Source organism: Podarcis erhardii (genome assembly GCF_964252035.2).
Source record: "Podarcis erhardii genome assembly, chromosome: 10".
NCBI classification, from domain to species: domain Eukaryota; kingdom Metazoa; phylum Chordata; class Lepidosauria; order Squamata; family Lacertidae; genus Podarcis; species Podarcis erhardii.
The window spans coordinates 53,739,762-53,758,523 of record NC_138500.1 but is presented as its reverse complement, the minus strand read 5'-3'; the positions used below and the strand labels follow the sequence as shown (position 1 = coordinate 53,758,523).

At 41.6% G+C, this 18,762-nt stretch overlaps 1 protein-coding gene across 1 annotated transcript; it reads right to left on the bottom strand.

Moving 5' to 3' along the window:
- LSMEM1 (leucine rich single-pass membrane protein 1) lies at positions 1 to 14,442 on the bottom strand. The gene is made up of 4 exons (XM_081878146.1): positions 14,256 to 14,442; positions 9,240 to 9,368; positions 4,442 to 4,582; positions 1 to 3,167 (listed from the first exon to the last, which is right to left on the bottom strand). Exons 2-4 carry the CDS (start codon positions 9,361 to 9,363, stop codon positions 2,989 to 2,991), a joined length of 444 nt encoding a protein of 147 aa, XP_081734272.1. The 5' UTR covers positions 9,364 to 9,368; positions 14,256 to 14,442; the 3' UTR covers positions 1 to 2,988.
- Between the last annotated feature and the right edge of the window lie 4,320 nt (positions 14,443 to 18,762).

Sequence of the window (18,762 nt, the reverse complement as noted above, 5' to 3'; positions counted from 1 at the left end):
ATTTTATATTACTATCTGAACTGACAGCCCTGGAAGCATTGACAATCTGTTCAGCAGCAGATATTCTTGCCCACACCCATCAATGCACATAAATATTTTTAGGCTGGGGTCCTGTTCTTTCTTTTATGGCACACTATACTGCAGATTGTATGTGCTCTTCTCTAGATGGCTATTTTTTACAGCTAATAGTCGGCTGCTCTTTGTAGAGTTGATTGTTACATACAGGATGTATCGGTTGGTTTTTCAACAGTGGGCACTAAAGATCAAAGAAAATCTCCTGATAGATGGGTATTGCTCTCCAGCTTTTGAAATGACATACCCATTGGGAATGAGGAAAGGGAGCAAAGAGGCTGGGTGGGAGGGAGAAGTTTGCAGTTTCAATTGTCATAGAGAAGCACAAGGAAAAGGGATGAGAGTTTCTAGCTCACATTAGCCAGATCTGGGGATACAGCCTACAGGCAAGTTGCACAACATGTTTTGCTTCCTGGGGACAATCTGATGCCACATCAGTGGCACTGCTACTTGCTGAAAGAGCACTTATTTGCTGCCAGTATGCTCTGTTCACATGAAGCAAATGTTTAAAAGATACCATGAATCTCCAGAGTATTCTTTCATCCCAAGAAAATGAACTCCTGTAGTTCTGCCCCAGAAACCATTTATCCCCACTTTAACAAGGATAGAGAGCTTGTAACAATATGAAAATTCTTACTGTAGGAAATTGGACAAGATGACCTTCGGATTCATTTTGGTCCTTCAGTGCAGTGGTTATGTGATGTAATTTGCTCTCTTTTCGGCATAATCCCAAACTTCAGCTGATTCAGTGTTTTCTGCTTTAAGCTTATTAATGGTTCCTTGTCACTTTGCAGGTAAGCTATACTGTATTCCTCAGCCTGGATAAAAGTGGAGTGAAGGGCTGCTAAGTAGAGGATACAACTGGGAAACAAAAGAAACCATAATTATTGATAAATGTTGAATGTGCCTTTCCACTAATCTGCAACATTGCTCGTTCTTCGGAATTATAAATGGGCTGCATGGATGTGAGTCTCATTCCTTTGGAACAAGCTCATTGCTATTCAGGACTTTAAATCAGTGCATCGTGAAGTGCATTGCAAACAGTGGCAAACCAGTCTAGAAGACAGCAAATAGTCAGGAAATGCAGTTATATAAATCCATTCCTGAACTGAAAACGCTGGAGCTGGTTCTGATAAGCAAATGTAGTTGTTTATGATTCATCTCTGTACGTGAATCCTTTGTTATAAAGCTCAAACTGTAAACCGCTTGGATGTTTTTCCTCCCCTTTTGGCAGGAAGCGCTAACTGTAATCATGCCAGAGCTGGACTCTTAGCTAAGCACCTGATTTTTACAATGTTGAGTTGTCACGATTTCAGAAATACTGTATTTCATTCGGTACCATCTGACAATGACTTTTGCTTTCTTTGGGATTGCATTTTCCTGGTGCTTTAGTTAAATCCTAGTTATACAAGATGTGAGCATGGCAGGTAAACCTCTAATCCATGGAGATATTCCCCATATACATGTCTGGTTGTCACTCATTTTGTGTAGTGTTAGTATACCTGTGGTGCAGCCAGGGGAGTCCCTGATTGCTGGCATGCAAACATAAAAAGCAAATACACACAAGAAGAACACTTCTGCGTTTCTGGAAAATTACTACAGCAAGAACCATGCACAAAAAGAGTTAATAGTGTCAATGAGGGCCAAGCTACATGTTACAATAAACACGATTTTTATAAAATAAAAGAATGCTTTCATTTTGAAGAAAAAGCAGGCACAGGACTTCAATCTGGAACGTGTTTTGAACCCAGAATGGGGACTGTTACGTATTCAGTGGTCTGTGTTGACTTGAGCTTGAGTCTGGACTAAGGATTCTGAGGTCCTGTGTTCTGATTCGATACATGATGTCCAATTACAGAACATTTCAGGATTTGGGCCTCTGCCATTGGCCCTTGAACTCTGAGTCAGGATTCGCAGCTTGGGAGTTTAGACACCCAATCTCGTTAGGAGTGGGAGTGGCCCAGGTTTTCAGAAATGTATATAAGCAGTTGCTTTGCCTCTGTTTCCCGCTTATGTAGTTCAATAAAGGTTCTTGCTGTTATCACTGTGTCTTGCCTCGTGGGAACCCACCTAAACTTCATTGGGATATGCAATTGTTTCCTGCCATTTTTTTTTTACTCCCAAATGCTGTTTACTGCAAGTAGCACATTTAGCGGGCAATAACAGCTGGGAGGGACTTTCAAAAGGATCTACCCGGTGCTATGTCTGGGATCAAGCAGCCTTCATTGAACAGATTAATCACTATAGATAGAACTTTCACAACACTAGATGTCATCTCAAACAATGCTTTTCAACAGAAACAATTCACACATTTGGCTGAGAGTCTTAAAGTGTTGAGAAAGCATGTGATGTATACACATGTGTGAAACCAGCCGAACATTTGCACTGATGCAAATCAAGGCTTGCCTTAATTGTATAATAATAAAAAAACCTAAAAGTGTGCTTTGCAAAGGAGTAAATCCCATTTACCTTCACTTGCAAATTTTATAACACAAGACAAAGCAGGCACTTTATGATGTGCCACTATAAACATATGTAACCTTAGAGAAAGCAGATGCTAATTTTTTTGTTTATACTGAACAAGAAACGGGAACCACAATACAGGATGTTGCGCCATCTGCAAGTGTCTGTAGGTGTGGGATCTAGATGCATCACCTCAAAATCAGACGTATTTTAACTAAGTTCATCCATATAAATAACCAAAGGAATGAGCAAGAACCTATGCACCATAGTTCTAGAAACAAATGCTTAGCAGGCTTTTTAAAGTTCACTATTAAGAGTTATGGAGCCTGCAGAATGACTGATAAAAAGCTTTGTTGCACAGATGTCAGGAATTAGGTAAGTATACTGAGAGTGGATTTTATTGCAAAAATGACACACTCTCCTAATCCTTCCAGCTGCTCAATATTCCCTTAGTCAATAGCCTGGACCTGGTTCCCTTGCTTGCTTTGTGCTGAAGTTTCCTATACTCCCCATCCATTCTGTCTGATTAAGGTATTGCAAAATCATGTCGTTTAATTCCTTAAGGTCATCAATGCTCTTCTTTTCTAGCACTATTTTTCTTGACACTTCATCCATCTTGTCTCCAGTGTGAACTATGGAAGAAAAGGCAATGTTTAAACCAGCACTCAGATTGTCAGACTGAATATGGTTCATAATACAGGGAATTGCAGAAGAAGAAGAAGAAGAAGAAGAAGAAGAAGAAGAAGAAGAAGAAGAAGAAGAAGAAGAAGAAGAAGAGTAGTAGTTTGGATTTCATATCCCGCCTTTCACTCCCTTTAAAGAGTCTCAAAGCAGCTAACATTCTCCTTTCCCTTCCTCCCCCACAACAAACACTCTGTGAGGTGAGTGGGGCTGAGAGACTTCAAAGAACTGTGACTAGCCCAAGGTCACCCAGCAGCTGCATGTGGAGGAGCGGAGACGCGAACCCGGTTACCCAGATTACGTGACTACCGCTCTTAACCACTACACCACACTGGCTCTTTACAAGACTGCTGCGTTTATTACTTTGCCATGTCCCAAGCAAAGTTAACTGTGCTTAAGAGTGGGGGACAGCAGCAAATATAACTTTTTATCAGAAAATCATGACTAATAGTTTTTTGGCATTCACACTAACCCTGATCCACTGAGCCAAAGATCGTGTTCTTCTGCATTTATTTGGTGTTCATCTCTGCCTTCCTGGAGTAACATTTCAGCAGCAGTTCTCCATTTTAAATGACTTTAACCCCCCCCCACAATATTATACATTTTATTATATCATGTGATTTATAATTTCAAAACATTGCCTTTGTATTACCATTTGTGACAATCATAATTCCCAAATTCCTCTGAGTTCCTCCCTTTTCATGTACAGAATTTAGCCCACCTCCAACAAACTTCCAGCCAAAATCGCACCAACTGTGCACATTTACACGCCCACATACTCCCATTCTCATTCTTTCCCATGCCTATCCTAGGAAAGTACAAAGGAGAGAGAGAAGGGGGTTGGAGAGGAACAGGAGAATCACATAGCATTTCTAAAACACCATATGAAGGGAGATCAAATTGCATTACCCAAGTCTCTTTTAATATAAACCACCTGTTCCCTCCCTGCCAGTTGCAAAACAAGGCAATGTTGACTGGATGGTGGGTTTTAGATTTCCATTCACATAAGATCAGCTTCTTAGCTATTCACACAGCTTTATACTAAAATACTTTTTTATTGCCACTGTGAGCATTGTTCGTTCATTCATTCATCTATTCATTTATCCATTGTGCCACATATCAAAGATGAGAGCATGCTACAAAACATATAGAATCTAGGCCATTAAATTCCATCCTATCCTCCCCTTGCAATCGATATCGTAAGAACAAAGGCATGCTTACTTACCTATTAAGATTATTACAAAGGAAACTAGCGCCAAGCTGACAATTAAAGTAATGATCAATGTGACAAAGAACCAGCTTTGGCATCTCATGCTGTTTTGAATTGTCAAACACCTCCGACTGTGTAAGTTCTCTTCCCAGACTGCTGTAAAACAAAGACAAAATTCTAAGAGGAAAATATGCAATGGCCTTTGAGAATAAACATAGCAAGTTGGCTCTGGTTTTAAGAAGACAATAATGGGAAATGCTAATAATTTCTGAACTGGAGCCATGTATCCCCCCTGCTAAGTAATGCACCACCATCAAGTCATTCAAGAAACTCTTAATTTCAGCGTGATGAGCAATTATTCACTTAAAAGGTGACTTAAAATGCATCACATGCTTACTCAATAGACTGTTACTTCAGATGTGTCCGTGTGTGTGATTGGCCCATGTGGGGAGCCAACCAATCCAAATAACTTTATTGTATTAGCCATTGGCCATGACAAATCTGAATCAAAAATAAATACAAGCAAAAGGGGTGCCGTGCCACAAATAATAGTCTCTATTTAGGTCTCTGTGTCTCCCTTACAGTTCACTGCTAAATTGTCCAGCGCATGCTTCCTCAAACTTGGCCCTCCAGTTGTTTTTGGCCTACAACTCCCATAATCCCTAACTAGCAGGACCAGTAGTCAGGGATGATGGGAATTGTAGTCTCAAAACATCTGGAGGGCCGAGTTTGAGGAAGCCTGGTCCAGAGTCTTCTTTCTGATCTTTTGGGCTGCCAAAGCAAAAAGGATGTCTTTATGAGTCACTGAAGCGTTTACATTGCTAAGAAGCCAAAGGACCTTCTCCGCTGGGGAGAGACATCTTTCCTGTACGGATGGTCGGGTGAAAAATCGCCTCCTGGGTCCAGTGTATAGTGAGCAATATAGTAAAAAGTGCAAGATGTCTTCCACCTGTGATTGCCCATGGGAGGAGCAATTCTGGCCCTGGACTGACTCCAGGTTGGTCAATGGACAGGAAAGGCTATAAGCGGCTGCTTGTTTGGAGTCCTTGCCTGAGCAACAACAAATTTCTGACTTTGATGTTTTCTTCTGCCTTCCTTTGACTCTGACTTCTTGGCACACTCTTGACTGGACGTGAGGCACAGAGAAAATTGTGACGACATAATAAGTAGCTGACTTTTAACAACCTCCTAGGACAGGTGTGGGGAACCTTTGACCTTCCAGTTGTTATTGAACTACAATTCCCGTCAGCCCCAGCAAACATGGCTAGGCATGGAAGGAAATCCGGCGGGTCAAAGTTTCCCCACAACTGCCCTGATTCTTCTCTGCCAGGCATGAACAGAACCATTTTTAAAGTCACAGAAAGCCCTCAGAGAATCAACAGAGTGGACTAGCATAAATCCCTACTTGAAGAATTGGCTGTGCTGGACAAATTTTGAGAGCAAGCCTAATTTTTCTAACACAAATCTTAGTGCCTGAGGAGAAACCAAAGTTTGCAGACTTTTAATAGTTGTCCCCCTCTTTCCTCCATTTCCTCCAATTCATAACAAACCTATTATGTGTTAAGTTTATTGAGTTCCATCACGATGGAGGCAGCTTCCCAGTCACAGGAATGAAATGTGGAATACCCTTAGGGTGGGCTCTCAAACACAGTAAGCTATCTTTAACAAATGTCTCTTGTCCGCTCTGCTTAATGGGCAGTCCTTAGAAAGTGAGCTGGCCAAGAGAATTTAGATTAAAGTATTGAAAACCATCCGTGAGCAAGAAACCCTGCCAAGCTGCTAACAGTGTGGCGCTGCTGTGTTCTTGGCCAAAATAGAAATGCAGCCTTGCGCCTCTACCCAGGCTAAACTGAAGGGACCTATTTCAGAAGCTCATTTAAAATGGTTCCAGGCTTGCTGCGTTATATATCACCCATGTTGAGATCCAATATAAATAAATGAGCACCTGATAATGCATTTCAGCACATAAATATGGTGGGGAGCCAATGTGGTATAGTGGTTAGCATGCTGGACTAAGACCTGGGAGATCAGGTTTCAAATCCCTGCTCAGCCATGAAGCTCACTGGGTGACGTGGGGCCAGTCACTGTCTCTTAGCCCCATAGGGTTGTTGTGAGGATAAAAATGAAGAGGAAGAAAGCAGTGTATGCCACCTTGGACTTCTCGGAGGAAAAGTGGGATATAAATGTAATAAACAAAAGAAATAATGTAGAAATTTCAGTTTTCATATTTATCTTAGCATACACAAAGGCATTGCATTAACTGGGGCATTTAAAAAATCTCATAAAAACATTACTTGAAAACATAATAATAAAATTCCCAAGGATGTTTGCAATTTAGAAAGCTGATCACAGATTCCTGCGTAAAAACAGCTGACAGCCATAAAGAGGGCATCTGTCTGAATGTTAGAGGGCAAGAGCACACATCTCCAAGGCTGCATTCCCAAACCGCATACTGGAGAGCAGCCCTCTGAAGTCAAATGAAGGGAAAACAAATGGCTCTGAGAAGCAGTCCTTTAAAAACTCAAAGCCTGCATTGATTTGCAAACTCTAGTGCTAAGATGAATTCACCATACTGGAAGCCCATAGTAACCCTTAGCAGCGCTGAGTGGCACCACATAATACAGGTTATCAGGACACACACACCCCTACCCCTCTCATGTTTTATAATATTGTTATGAGTTTCTGGGTGCGATACCTGTATAATCCTAGCAAGCCTTAAAAGCTAATCAAGCCAGGCTAGCTTCCTGGTGAGATAACAGCCGGGAACAAAAGAAAGGCAATGGGCCATTAAGACAACAAAGGAAAGGCGGCTTCGTGCCAGATGAAAAATGGGTGGGGCCCCTCCTCCAGCTCTTAGAGAGTTAGAAGGACAAAGCCTGTGATTGGAGGGCAGAGTCAGTTGTGATGCGACCTAGAGGGAAAAGCTGCAGGCTGGCAAAGGGCACCACGCTGAGGGACTCAAGTCACTTAGAGATAGTCCTGACACGCCTGTCCATTTGATTACAAACAAACCATTCTACAGCACACATTTTACCGAGAACTTTCAGACAAATTGTATATAGGCACGCTTTCTAAGTTAAGGACAAGCTACAGGATTCTGTATCTGTTCCAGCATCAAAATGTGGAATGCTGCCAAGAGACAATAACTTCCAAAGAACTTTCAGAACACTGCAAGGGAGTTGAGCACAGAGAGCTAAAAATAATATTTGTTACCATGTGTACAGTAGAGACAAATACACATGAGAATAAAATTAGGGTGGAGCAACTGAAAAATGATTATCGGATGTGGCTATATGGAGCGGGGAAACTTATCTGTCTTGTCAAGGGAATATCATGGTCAACTGAACCCTTGCTGAAGAAACGATGATCCCAGAAAGGGTTGCATTTCCACAGCAGAGAGGGAAGCAGTGGCCCTTCAGATGCAGTTAGACTTCAACTCTCATCAGTTCCACCCAGCAAGGCCAATGGTAAGAGATGATGGGAGCTGGAGTCTAACAATATCTGGAGGGCCACACAAAACCCTAAAATGTATTTTATATAATTGACTTTTTATTTCAATTATTTGTATATAGCATTGTTGTTTTATTGCTATGGCCGATGGCTGGCGCATATAAAGATTCTTTCTTTCTTTCTTTCTTTCTTTCTTTCTTTCTTTCTTTTTCATTCTGGAGGGCCACAGGCTCCCCATCCCTGAAATAGTGAAGTTTAGAGTCAAATGATTCAGATCGAAATAGAACAACCAGACAAAATGAAAATCTCATAGCCTTCTGACAAGCTGATTAAGGGCACCTTCTGAAGACAAAGGACGTAGCCAACTCAATGAAGCTAAGCAGATCTGGGTCTGGTCAGTGCCTGGATGGAGGACAATCTGGGAAGAATGGTGAAATATAAGATCTATCAAATAAATATATACGGCGTTTTAAGGCAGTCCTAAATGTATTGATTTGGAAGCAAGCACATTGGGACTGACTTCTCTGGGAACATGCGTGGGATTGTGCTGCGCATGCAGCTAATTAATTCAGCGGGGAAATATACGGCAGCTAAAAAGTTCTAGAGAAAGAAAGAGGTACACATTGAAAGCAGCTAATGGACGAAGCACATTGTTCATAGCCTGAAAAGCAGTGAACAAGTAGGCAATTAACAATTTTTTAACAGCCTCAGCATATTGTTCTATTTATAAAAAAAAAAACCCTGCTTTATTTTCAGAGTGACTCAAAGCAGCTTAGTAGAATGCCATCACTACCAGTTCAGTGTTTATTCATAAATCAGTGATATTATCATATAACAGAAAAATCAAAGGAAACAGAAGACAGAGTCTCTGTACAGTTCTTTAACTGTTGTGCAGAACGGATTTTTTTGGCCACTGCAGTTTTTATTACCCCTGGAGCACTTTGGTACGACAAATGGCAGCTGCCAAAATTCACTCTTTGGAAGAAAACATATATCACCACTAAGCCCCATCTTCAAAGAAAATCATAGTTTTGCACAGTTGTGTAAATAAACCTATAGTCATATATTTTGAACTATTACCTTAAAATGTGCACAGAAGACAGATAGATTTAAGCTATGTCTCTCACACAAACCACGCTGTCCACCTATTGTGAATGCCAACTTGTTAATTTAACCTTGCAAGGTGCTGACTCAAGTTGGAGTCTACATTGACTACCCATGGTTTAGATGCACAGTTAACACCTGGTCCCTTCTTACTAAACCACCCTGAGAACACATTTATCTAGACAAATAAGCCACAAAACGAGTAGCGTTAATCTGATATCCCGAAAGGTGGTTGACAAATGGTCTGCAGCATACATACCAGCATGCCGATATCGATCTGCACAAAGATTTTGTTCATTTAAGTTGTTCAAAGAATCAACTGCATAAAGCTTCCTTTCTTTATGAAAGTTTTGTAAGTCACTTTCCACGGAAGAACTTTCCATCACACCTATGAAGAAGAAGAAGAAAGAGAGTTTGGACTTGATATCCCGCTTTATCACTACCCTAAGGAGTCTCAGAGCAGCTAACAATCTCTTTTCCCTTCCTCCCCCACAACAAACACTCTGTGAGGTGAGTGAGGCTGAGAGACTTCAGAGAAGTGTGACTGGCCCAAGGTCACCCAGCAGCTGCATGTGGAGGAGCAGGGAAGCGAACCCGGTTCACCAGAAGTCCACCGCTCTTAACCACTACACCATGCTGGCTTCTTCTTTTTTTAATGAAACTTGGCAACATGTCTCTAATCAATATATTTGCTGTTCTAGGCAGCAAACACCTATGATGGCAACCTCCAAAAAGAAAGCTGTTGTTGATGCTGATGATGTTTAACTTTTCACCGAGGTTTTCCGTATGACCTTGATGGCTGCTGTTATGGAGTTCAGTACCTCCTATGTCACCTGCTCAGTAAATATGCCCTCAAAAATCCAGAATGCACAAGGCACTGTTTGCTTTTGCTGCTCAGCTCCTGTTTGTGGTCACTCAGTTTCTCCTACTTGGAACACACATGCTTACACTTTTGCTAGGATCTTCCCCGCCACTCTGAACAAAGGAGAGGTGCCAAGAACTACTCTCTGTGAGCGATCATGGTAATGGTGGCTGACACAGGCGCCTCCCCCCCCCCCCCATTCATGGGGCAGCTAATGGGGAGACATGAGAAGTCTCACAGGCCTCATCTGAAGAATGTGGAATGAAGGAGAAAACATGTAAACTAACAGCAGAAACGGAGGAAAATACTGAAGGGTGCAGAGTAGCCCTGTAATAGTGCTTCAAGTTAAGAACTTTGCTTCAGGATGAGAACAGAAATTGTGCTCCGGCGGGGCAGCAGCAGCAGGAGGCCCCATTAGCTAAAGTGGTGCTTCAGGTTAAGAATGGTTTCAGGTTAAGTACGGACCTCTGGAATGAATTAAGTACTTAACACGAGGTACCACTGTAATCACAATCAGAGTGGCTATTTTTTCTTCTTTTTATTGTATACCTGATGGCAAAGAATGAAACAGCCCTAGAGGAATAAAAACATGGCTGTGTACACTTTACAGTTAACTGACTGGTTGCTCAGGCCTTATTTCTGATTTTCCCCAATGTGTGAAGCTCAGTATGAGACTTTTTCTGGGTTTCTGGGCAGAAAAATGAATGCAGCAACCAGTTTTTTAAAAATCTATTTGCATTCCACAATTAGTTTCCAGTTGTTTTAGTTAGTACTTTATATAACATCCAGTTAACAGGAAGGAAAATCTGAAGGTCAGGAACAAGATTAGATTGAATTTTTGAAAAAACAAACTCCACACAAATCTTTAACTTTGCAAAGATTATTCTGTTTGTTTTATACCTTTCAGTTTCACCTTGTTCACTGTATCATTAACATCCCTTTTTCTTATAAAGCAAAAAAAATATGCCAGTCATTTAATGCCTGGTGCTCAAACTAAATTTTCTGTTAACCTACATAATGGGCTATGTAAATATGAATTTTACTCTGCATGGAAGAGAAGGAGTAAGGGGTAAGGTCACTACCTTTCCCTCCTCCTGGCCTTCCCACATCCTCTCCCACAAGTAAGTAGAGCGGGAAATTGGCTGGGGCCATGTGCTTCCCCACCCCACAAAAAACGCTGCACTCAGAAATGTGGTCATCCCACTCAATAAGGAAATCTGGCTAAAGGGCTGCTGCAAAGGAAGTTCTCAAACATTGCGAGAAGTTTCTTGTTTCCAACTTGTTCTGATGCTGTGCACAAATGTCTGCTCGGCTTCACCTTTTACCCTTTTGGCAGTTCACCAAGGACAAGCTGAATGACATTAAAAATATCTGGCCAACTTTCTTCCCTGTGCCTTGGTTTCTGTGCCACAAGTCTCCCGAGTCATCTTTTCTTCAGTATTGACTGTAAGGGGCCCTTATGCTTTTATCTCAAACTGAAAAATTAGACTGCTTCTTAACAATGTGGAAGTATTACAGTGGTACCTCGGGTTACAGACACTTCAGGTTACAGACGCTTCAGGTTACAGACTCCGCTAACCCAAAAGTAGTAACTCAGGTTAAGAACTTTGCTTCAGGATGAGAACAGAAATCATGCAGCAGCGGCACGGCAACAGCAGGAGCCCTCATTAGCTAAAGTGGTACCTCAGGTTAAGAACAGTTTCAGGTTAAGAACAGACCTCCAGAACGAATTAAGTTCTTAACCCAAGGTACCACTGTATTCACTTATACTGCTGAAATCTATCACTGTACCTCAGTCTACCTAAGTGAGGTGTTGGAGCAGGAGTGAGCAGCCCCACGACTTATTTTCCTACAAGATTGGCGATGGCATTTCCTGGGTCTCTATTTGCCCGTCTTCCGTATGCCAAATAAATAAGCCTTTCTCAGTGGAAATAGAGGAAGAAATATGTTTGGCAGGACTAAGGCTTAAATTAAATTAAATTTGGAAAAGTCCAAAATCCATTAATTATGACCAACCAAAATGTCATACGCCAAGCTACTGAGTCCACCAGAACTCTCCATCAGGCGAGATGTCCTATTTACACTGTTGGAAGCAGCAAGCCTCTGAATGCCAGTTGCTGTGAACAAGGCCAGCCCAAGACATTTGGACCTTTGAGGCAAACCACAAAATGGCAGCCTCCTCCCTGCTAGGGAAGAAGAGGAGCATGAAGCTCTACATTGGGAACAAGGGGGGAATAAAGATCCACATTGGGATCTGCTGCCCCTGTGGATTCTGCCACCCAAGGCCTTGTCTCATGGGTGGGGCAGCCCTGGCTGTGGATCACAACTGGGGAAAGTGCTTTTGAATTCAACTCCAGCTTGCTGCCTTCCTATAGGCATCTAGTTGGCCACTGTCAGAAGAAAATGCTGGAATAGATGGGCCATTGGACTGCTCCTGCAGGTTCGTCTTATGAATTTCAAGCAAAGTGGGGGAAAGCTGGCTTGGTATTACAGCCATAATAGGTTGGTTAATTCCCCCTTCCTCCCTTGTATAATAGTTTTAGAATGGACGTGGCTATGGAGATGTGGCCGTAGGGGCTGTCATGAAGAATGTCTGCACATCAGAAAGTCCCACTGTACCACTGGTGTACGTTTGAACTGCCATATATAAGCTCAGTGATGGGTAAAACGTCTGTAGGATGACATACGGTAACTTTCTCATGCAGCATGTTGGCGCTTGCTCCCACAGGAAGCAGTGATGACCTCAAACGTTGATGGCTTTAAGTAGAGGATTAGACAAATTTGTGGCAGACAAAGCTATCAAGGGCTACTCGCTATGACCTCCCCTGTCAGAGACCTCATGCATCTGAGTATCAGTTTCTGGGAAACTGGGCAGGTGAGCAGAATACTATTGCACTCATGTCCAGGTATCCAGTTGGCCACTGTGAGAACAGGATACTGGGCTAGATGCTGAACCATTGGCCTGATCTAGCAGACTCATCTTATGTTATCTCTTACTCATACTTCATCTCTTATGCACAGCATTGTAGTGTTGAAATGAGCTGGTTGGCTCTGTAAAGGTAAAGGTAAAGGGACCCCTGACCATTAGGTCCAGTCATGGCCGACTCTGGGGTTGCGGCGCTCATCTCACTTTATTGGTCGAGGGAGCCGGCGTACAGCTTCCGGGTCATGTGGCCAGCATGACTAAGCCGCTTCTGGTGAACCAGAGCAGCGCACGGAAACGCCATTTACCTTCCCGCCTGAGCGGTACCTATTTATCTACTTGCACTTTGACGTGCTTTCGAACTGCTAGGTTAGCAGGTGCAGGGACCGAGCAATGGGAGCTCACCCCATCGCGGGGATTCGAACCGCCGACCTTCTGATCTGCAAGTCCTAGGCACCCACAGCGCCACCTGCATCCTAACAGTACTAACAGCCAATCCTGAGGCACAAAGATGAAATCCCTGACAGCTACATCAGCTTTCATCACATGTGCCTGTACCATTCTGCATGCTTATTTGCTGTCAATCTCTCTTAGAACCGTGCGTCAGGGTATTATATATTCAAATACAAGGAAGCTAAGCAAAAGGTTCCCATTAGTAAAGAGATGGAGGAAAAAATACTGATTAGTGATAAAAAATAAGATTTGCAGAACTTTTCTGAACTAGTGAGGATTGCAAGGAAAGCTCTGGTTGCAACGAACAGGCCCATTCTGATCAAAAATATGTTATATATGTAACACTGCGTTCAGGACGAAGGGATTATTGCTCCCATGGGAAACTGTGACTCAGGGAAGGGAGCCATATCAAACACAGCCATATAATGATTCATTATTTCTATTTTTGGTTTCCCTCAACAAAGGACCAGACACAGTGCTTTAACCCAAGTTGCACAGAATTCTAAAGGTTCACCACCAGTATTCATAGCATTTTTTGAAATCCCTGAGGGAGATGTTTTCCTCAACGTTTCCTGTTAAGGGAATCAACAAGCAAGAACTATGGAAGAGTCTTCTAATTAACTCTGCTCTAGTCAATGTAATTTGCTTTGACTGGTTTTAAGTATAGTTTGAAAAAGCCAGCTGTCCTGCTGTGCACTTAAGTCTAATGAAAAATTAAAACCAAGAAGTTGCATGTGATTTGTGTTTTCTTTCCCTTGAGTGTGGCTGGAAGCAGAAGCTAACAGCATGAGCACTCAAAACTCAGCCGCTCTTAACACGGTAACTATAACCTTTCGTGCATTTGAGTGAGTTGGTGTCAGTATTGATTTGGTCTTTGACTCATCACTTGTCCCCCCCCCCATTTAAATTTATTCAGGATGAAGAGAGAAGTTAGCAGAAAAGGTAACAGCAGTTAACCAAAGATCTGAAAACAAATCCAGCTAACCAAAGAATAAATATTAGCAGATTTTAAACCATAAAAACTGAAGGTTACTTACATCTTTAACCATGTCCAGAATTCAGAATAATTCTCCAGAGTCTAATTCTAAATCATTTCAGAAGAATTCCAGTATTTCGTTCAAGTAGAATACATTCTGTATGCTATTCCTCTTGTCCTTTGGAATGCCATTGGAGTGTCTCAACTAAACTCACAAGCTTAGCTTTGAAACACAGTGTGCTTTCCATCTATATTTAGTATTCATTTGAGCCAAGTTGTCAGGTTTCAAATACTTCATTAGAAGACAGTATAATTTTTAAACACACTTATAGAGAGAAAAATATATAGACAGGGTAAAGTTTATAACATTTGTGAATAGATATGAACCCACCATGTCAATAAAATATGCTGATGATGTGTAATGTTGTTCTCCGGTATATAAAAGTTGCAAACATGTATGTATTCACTATCCATTGGAGAGAACTGAACGCCCCAAGAGTTGAAGCTGATACAGCTGATTTTCTCATCTAGTGGCACCATACCTTCCTGAGTAGATTGAGGCAGGAGACTCATTGTTATGGTAGACAAAACCCATTCAACATAGCCAAGGCTTTTAACTGAATTATGGTCCTGCACCTCTCCACTGGTTTCCTTGTCTGCTGTCGCATTGATCTTAAGTCTTCTTTATTTATTTAGTATTCTAAAATATTTATAGGATGCTTTTCTGAACAAAAAAACCCAGCTTACATAGAGGGGTTGCTAACCTTTTTGGGCCAGTGGGCAAATTTGCAGACTGCAGAAACTGTGCCTGGTGCCAAACACACACAACTACAAGTGCATGTCACAACCTATATTGTTGACTACAATAGAATGCTTCCTTTAAGTCTAATTTCAGTGGAGGGAGGGGACTGTGCAGATGCCCCCTGGCTTACAACAATTAAAAAATCAGTATTATTAAAACATAAAACAAACTCACCGAAACAGACACAGAACTTGAGTAATAATGCTATTCCAGCTTTCATCCAGTTAGCAGGACAAAAATTACTCAGTCTACTACGTTTGCTTTTTTTTTTTTACCATTTAAAAAATAGATTTAACATTACAAAGTTCTGCTTGTTTAATTGACAGACACTCTGGGCACTTTTAATAGGAAAGTGACTCAACTATTTAAAATAAATGGCGTACCATCCAGTTGCCAGTAGCCAATTTTCTTAATGCATATGCAAATTCGTTTGTTGTCCTTTCGTTTTCATATTTACATAGAAATAATTAATATTGTCACATAAATAAAATCGTATTGGTTTGTTTTACTTCCAGCAAGGAGGCTCAGGAGCAAGATACCTGAAGTTTCACACATTTTGAGGGCTTGCTCTTGGATGCAGCTGGTGAGGAAAGAAGCCTTGTATATATATATGCTGCATTGAGAGAAGTTACCACAGAAAATACAGCTGACATTAGGGCAGTTTGTGAGATAAAGGGAGGAAAACCCACCGAGTCAATGAGATAGGGTCTGAAAAGTGAAGCTGCTGGGAAATGATTTATAATGAGCTGAAAAAAAATGTTTAAAATAACTTTTTCTAAAAACCCCGAAGTTTTTCTTTTAGGAATTTTAGGTGGCGAAATCCCAAGGGAGCAGAAAAGGCTATTTATGTATGTGACCACGGATGTTATTGGCCCAGAGATGGAAAGAAGATAGAGTCCCCACCAGAGAAGAATGGCAGATCAAGTTGATGGATTAAGCTGAAATGGCTAAAATGACCGGAAGATTCAGAAGTCAGCAAGAGCAGAATTTTAATAAGGAATGGGGGAACATTCATAATTTAAAAACCATTGTAAATAACACTTGTAGTTTAATGGTGACTTTTGGACATAATGGAGATGTAAAAGATTTGGATCAGGCATAGGCAAACTCGGCCCTCCAGATGTTTAGGACTATAACTCCCACCATCCCTAGCTAACAGGACCAGTGGTCAGGGATGATGGGAGTTGTAATCCTAAACATCTGGAGGGCTCAAGTTTGCCCATGCCTGATTTGGATTATCATAAAAGGTGCAGGAGGAAATGATTAATAACAACAGGACCCACAAAGGGGAGGAGGGAAGTCCAGGAGATTCTTTGGAATCTTGTTTTTATGTTGTGTATTGGATATGTGATTGTAAAACTTTGATCAGAAAACCAATAAACATTTTTTTTAAAAAAAAAGAAAGCTGAAGCTGCTGTGATCTATTCTAAAAGCAATTCTTAGGAACTGTGAGACCCCATTAAGATTGTACCCAGCATGTGTACCAATGTCCTAAGACCGTAAGAGGGGTTGTGGGCATCAACAGGTCACTTGTCCCTGACCATTTGCCATCCTGGCTGGTGCTGTTGGGAATCCAACACCTAGAGGCCCATCCCAGTGTAGTTGGACCAATGGTCTGACTCCCTGCATTTCAGGGGGTTGGACTACATGACCCTCAAGTTCCCTTCCAACTCTACAATTCAGTGCTTCTACAGCAGCTCCCTGCACAAGGTTCCAGCCCTACATCTAGAAACAAAATATCTACATCTAGAAGCAAAACTAAGTCCCCCATGGTACAGAATGGAAGATGTGCAGAAATGTTTAGGCAGTGATTGAAAACTGGGCACTTGAGCCAATTGTTGTTGCATAACCCCAGGTAGTGAGAAATTCTGGAAGCAGTGTTACCTGGGTGTGGCATCCTTTGGAGGAGAAAGAACAGGACACTTTCATATTTGATTTAACAAATATAGAAGAGATGTAGAGACGAGCAGCGGTGCACTTGTGCCATGTCAACTGTCCCAGATGCCTCTATCCCACCAAGATGCTTTGAACCTTCATCTCTCCCTCCCTCTTGGCTTCTGCATCTATTTCAAACAGGTCCTATTTTCCCTCTCACCAATGTTTCTGCACCCTTCCATTATTCTGGGAACTTGGTGGGTATGTCACCTTTGCCAAAGATGTATGGCTCTTTCCTTCTGTTTCCCAACCATCTCTTGGCTTCCATGGAGACAATTCACCCAACCATTGCATCATTACAATATTAGTAGCCAACTGGAAGTTGTAGCGTTTAAAGCTGAGAGGAAGGCAGACTTGGAATGGATCTCTCCTATCATGAGGTACTGGTATAGAAACATCAAAATTCTTAGCCCAGATGGAAAATTGTCTTGCACTGAAGTATTGGGTTGAACTCAGGTTACTGTGGAAAGAGAATCTGGTATGGAAGATTTGGAGTGCTATCACTACTTGCCTAATAAGATGGTATCACCAAGGCAAATACCGGTATTTGGGAAATTACTCTTGCCATATTTATGGACGTTTATTGTTTGTTTACAGACAGTTGCCTTGGTGATATCATCTTGTGTTGATTGAAGCAGTCATTGTATCAGCCCTCTGTTCATTGGTTTATTGATAAGATGGTATGGCAGCCTGATAATCCGATTTAGCCAGTGGAACCAAAGATACAATTGCCTTCTAGTCCACTTCACTGGTTATGCCCAAAGGCATTCAAGGTGATCTCCTTTACTCTGCAGTTCTTGATCCTTTGGAATAAAGCAATACCAGCTTGTCCATTTCATCCAGTGACCATCTTGGTACATACTAAGCAATATATTACATTATTACTGCATTTGTCCGCACTTGCTGAGATTGACTTGAAATATGATTGGATAGGGACTGTCACAGCTTCTGATTCCTCTGCATTCAAGTAGTCCATTTGACCAAGTCGCACCTCATCCAGGAAGAAGGAACACAGATGAAACTGACCTACGAAAGGCACAAGCCAGGGTGGTGGAAATCATCATGCCCTGAAGTCACACTCATCTGTCCTCACTTTCATTTAACTTAGACAGACCTTCTGACTATAACTGATTCATCAGCCAAGAGAACCTTTTGCTAAGCTTTGGCTTAGGTAGAGCTAGGGTGATGAGAGTTCAAAAAATATTCAGAGCAACATATTGGCAACCACTATTCTAGAGGACCATGTGGCATTTCATGAACTTTGGTGTATCACATTGAATTCTCTCCTGGGTAAGGACAGTCCTTCCAGCATTCAACGTTTAGCTAAGGGAATTACTGCAATACACATTGCACAGAACTACCTCATTAACTTATAAGGTAGGTGGCAACCAAGAAGACGGCCTTTTCTGGGTGGCAACTGAACATGTATCTCTACCCAGAACAGTTTGGTTTTTTTCCATTTTTCCTTTCCGGCAACAAGCAGTAATTATTTTTGGCTGAACTTCTGGAAGCGAAAGATTAAGAACATGTAGTTTTCATTTTGTCTGCTGTTTTACTCCTGACATTTACCTGAATTGGGGGATTTATGAGCTAATAAACAGTCTAGATATCATCTACATATAAGAAGCTGTGGATCACCGAAGACAGCAGTGCCAGCACCGTTAATATTTACAGAGCAGTCCTACTGATAGCTCAACACAATTTTACAATTAGTGTCAAAAGTGCTACTTCGGTTTAAACAGTTGTAACCCTTTTATTGCCGGTATATAATTTCCATGCAACACCCTTTCACACAATTTCATTTCAGACAGACACTTTGAGGAAAAGCAGC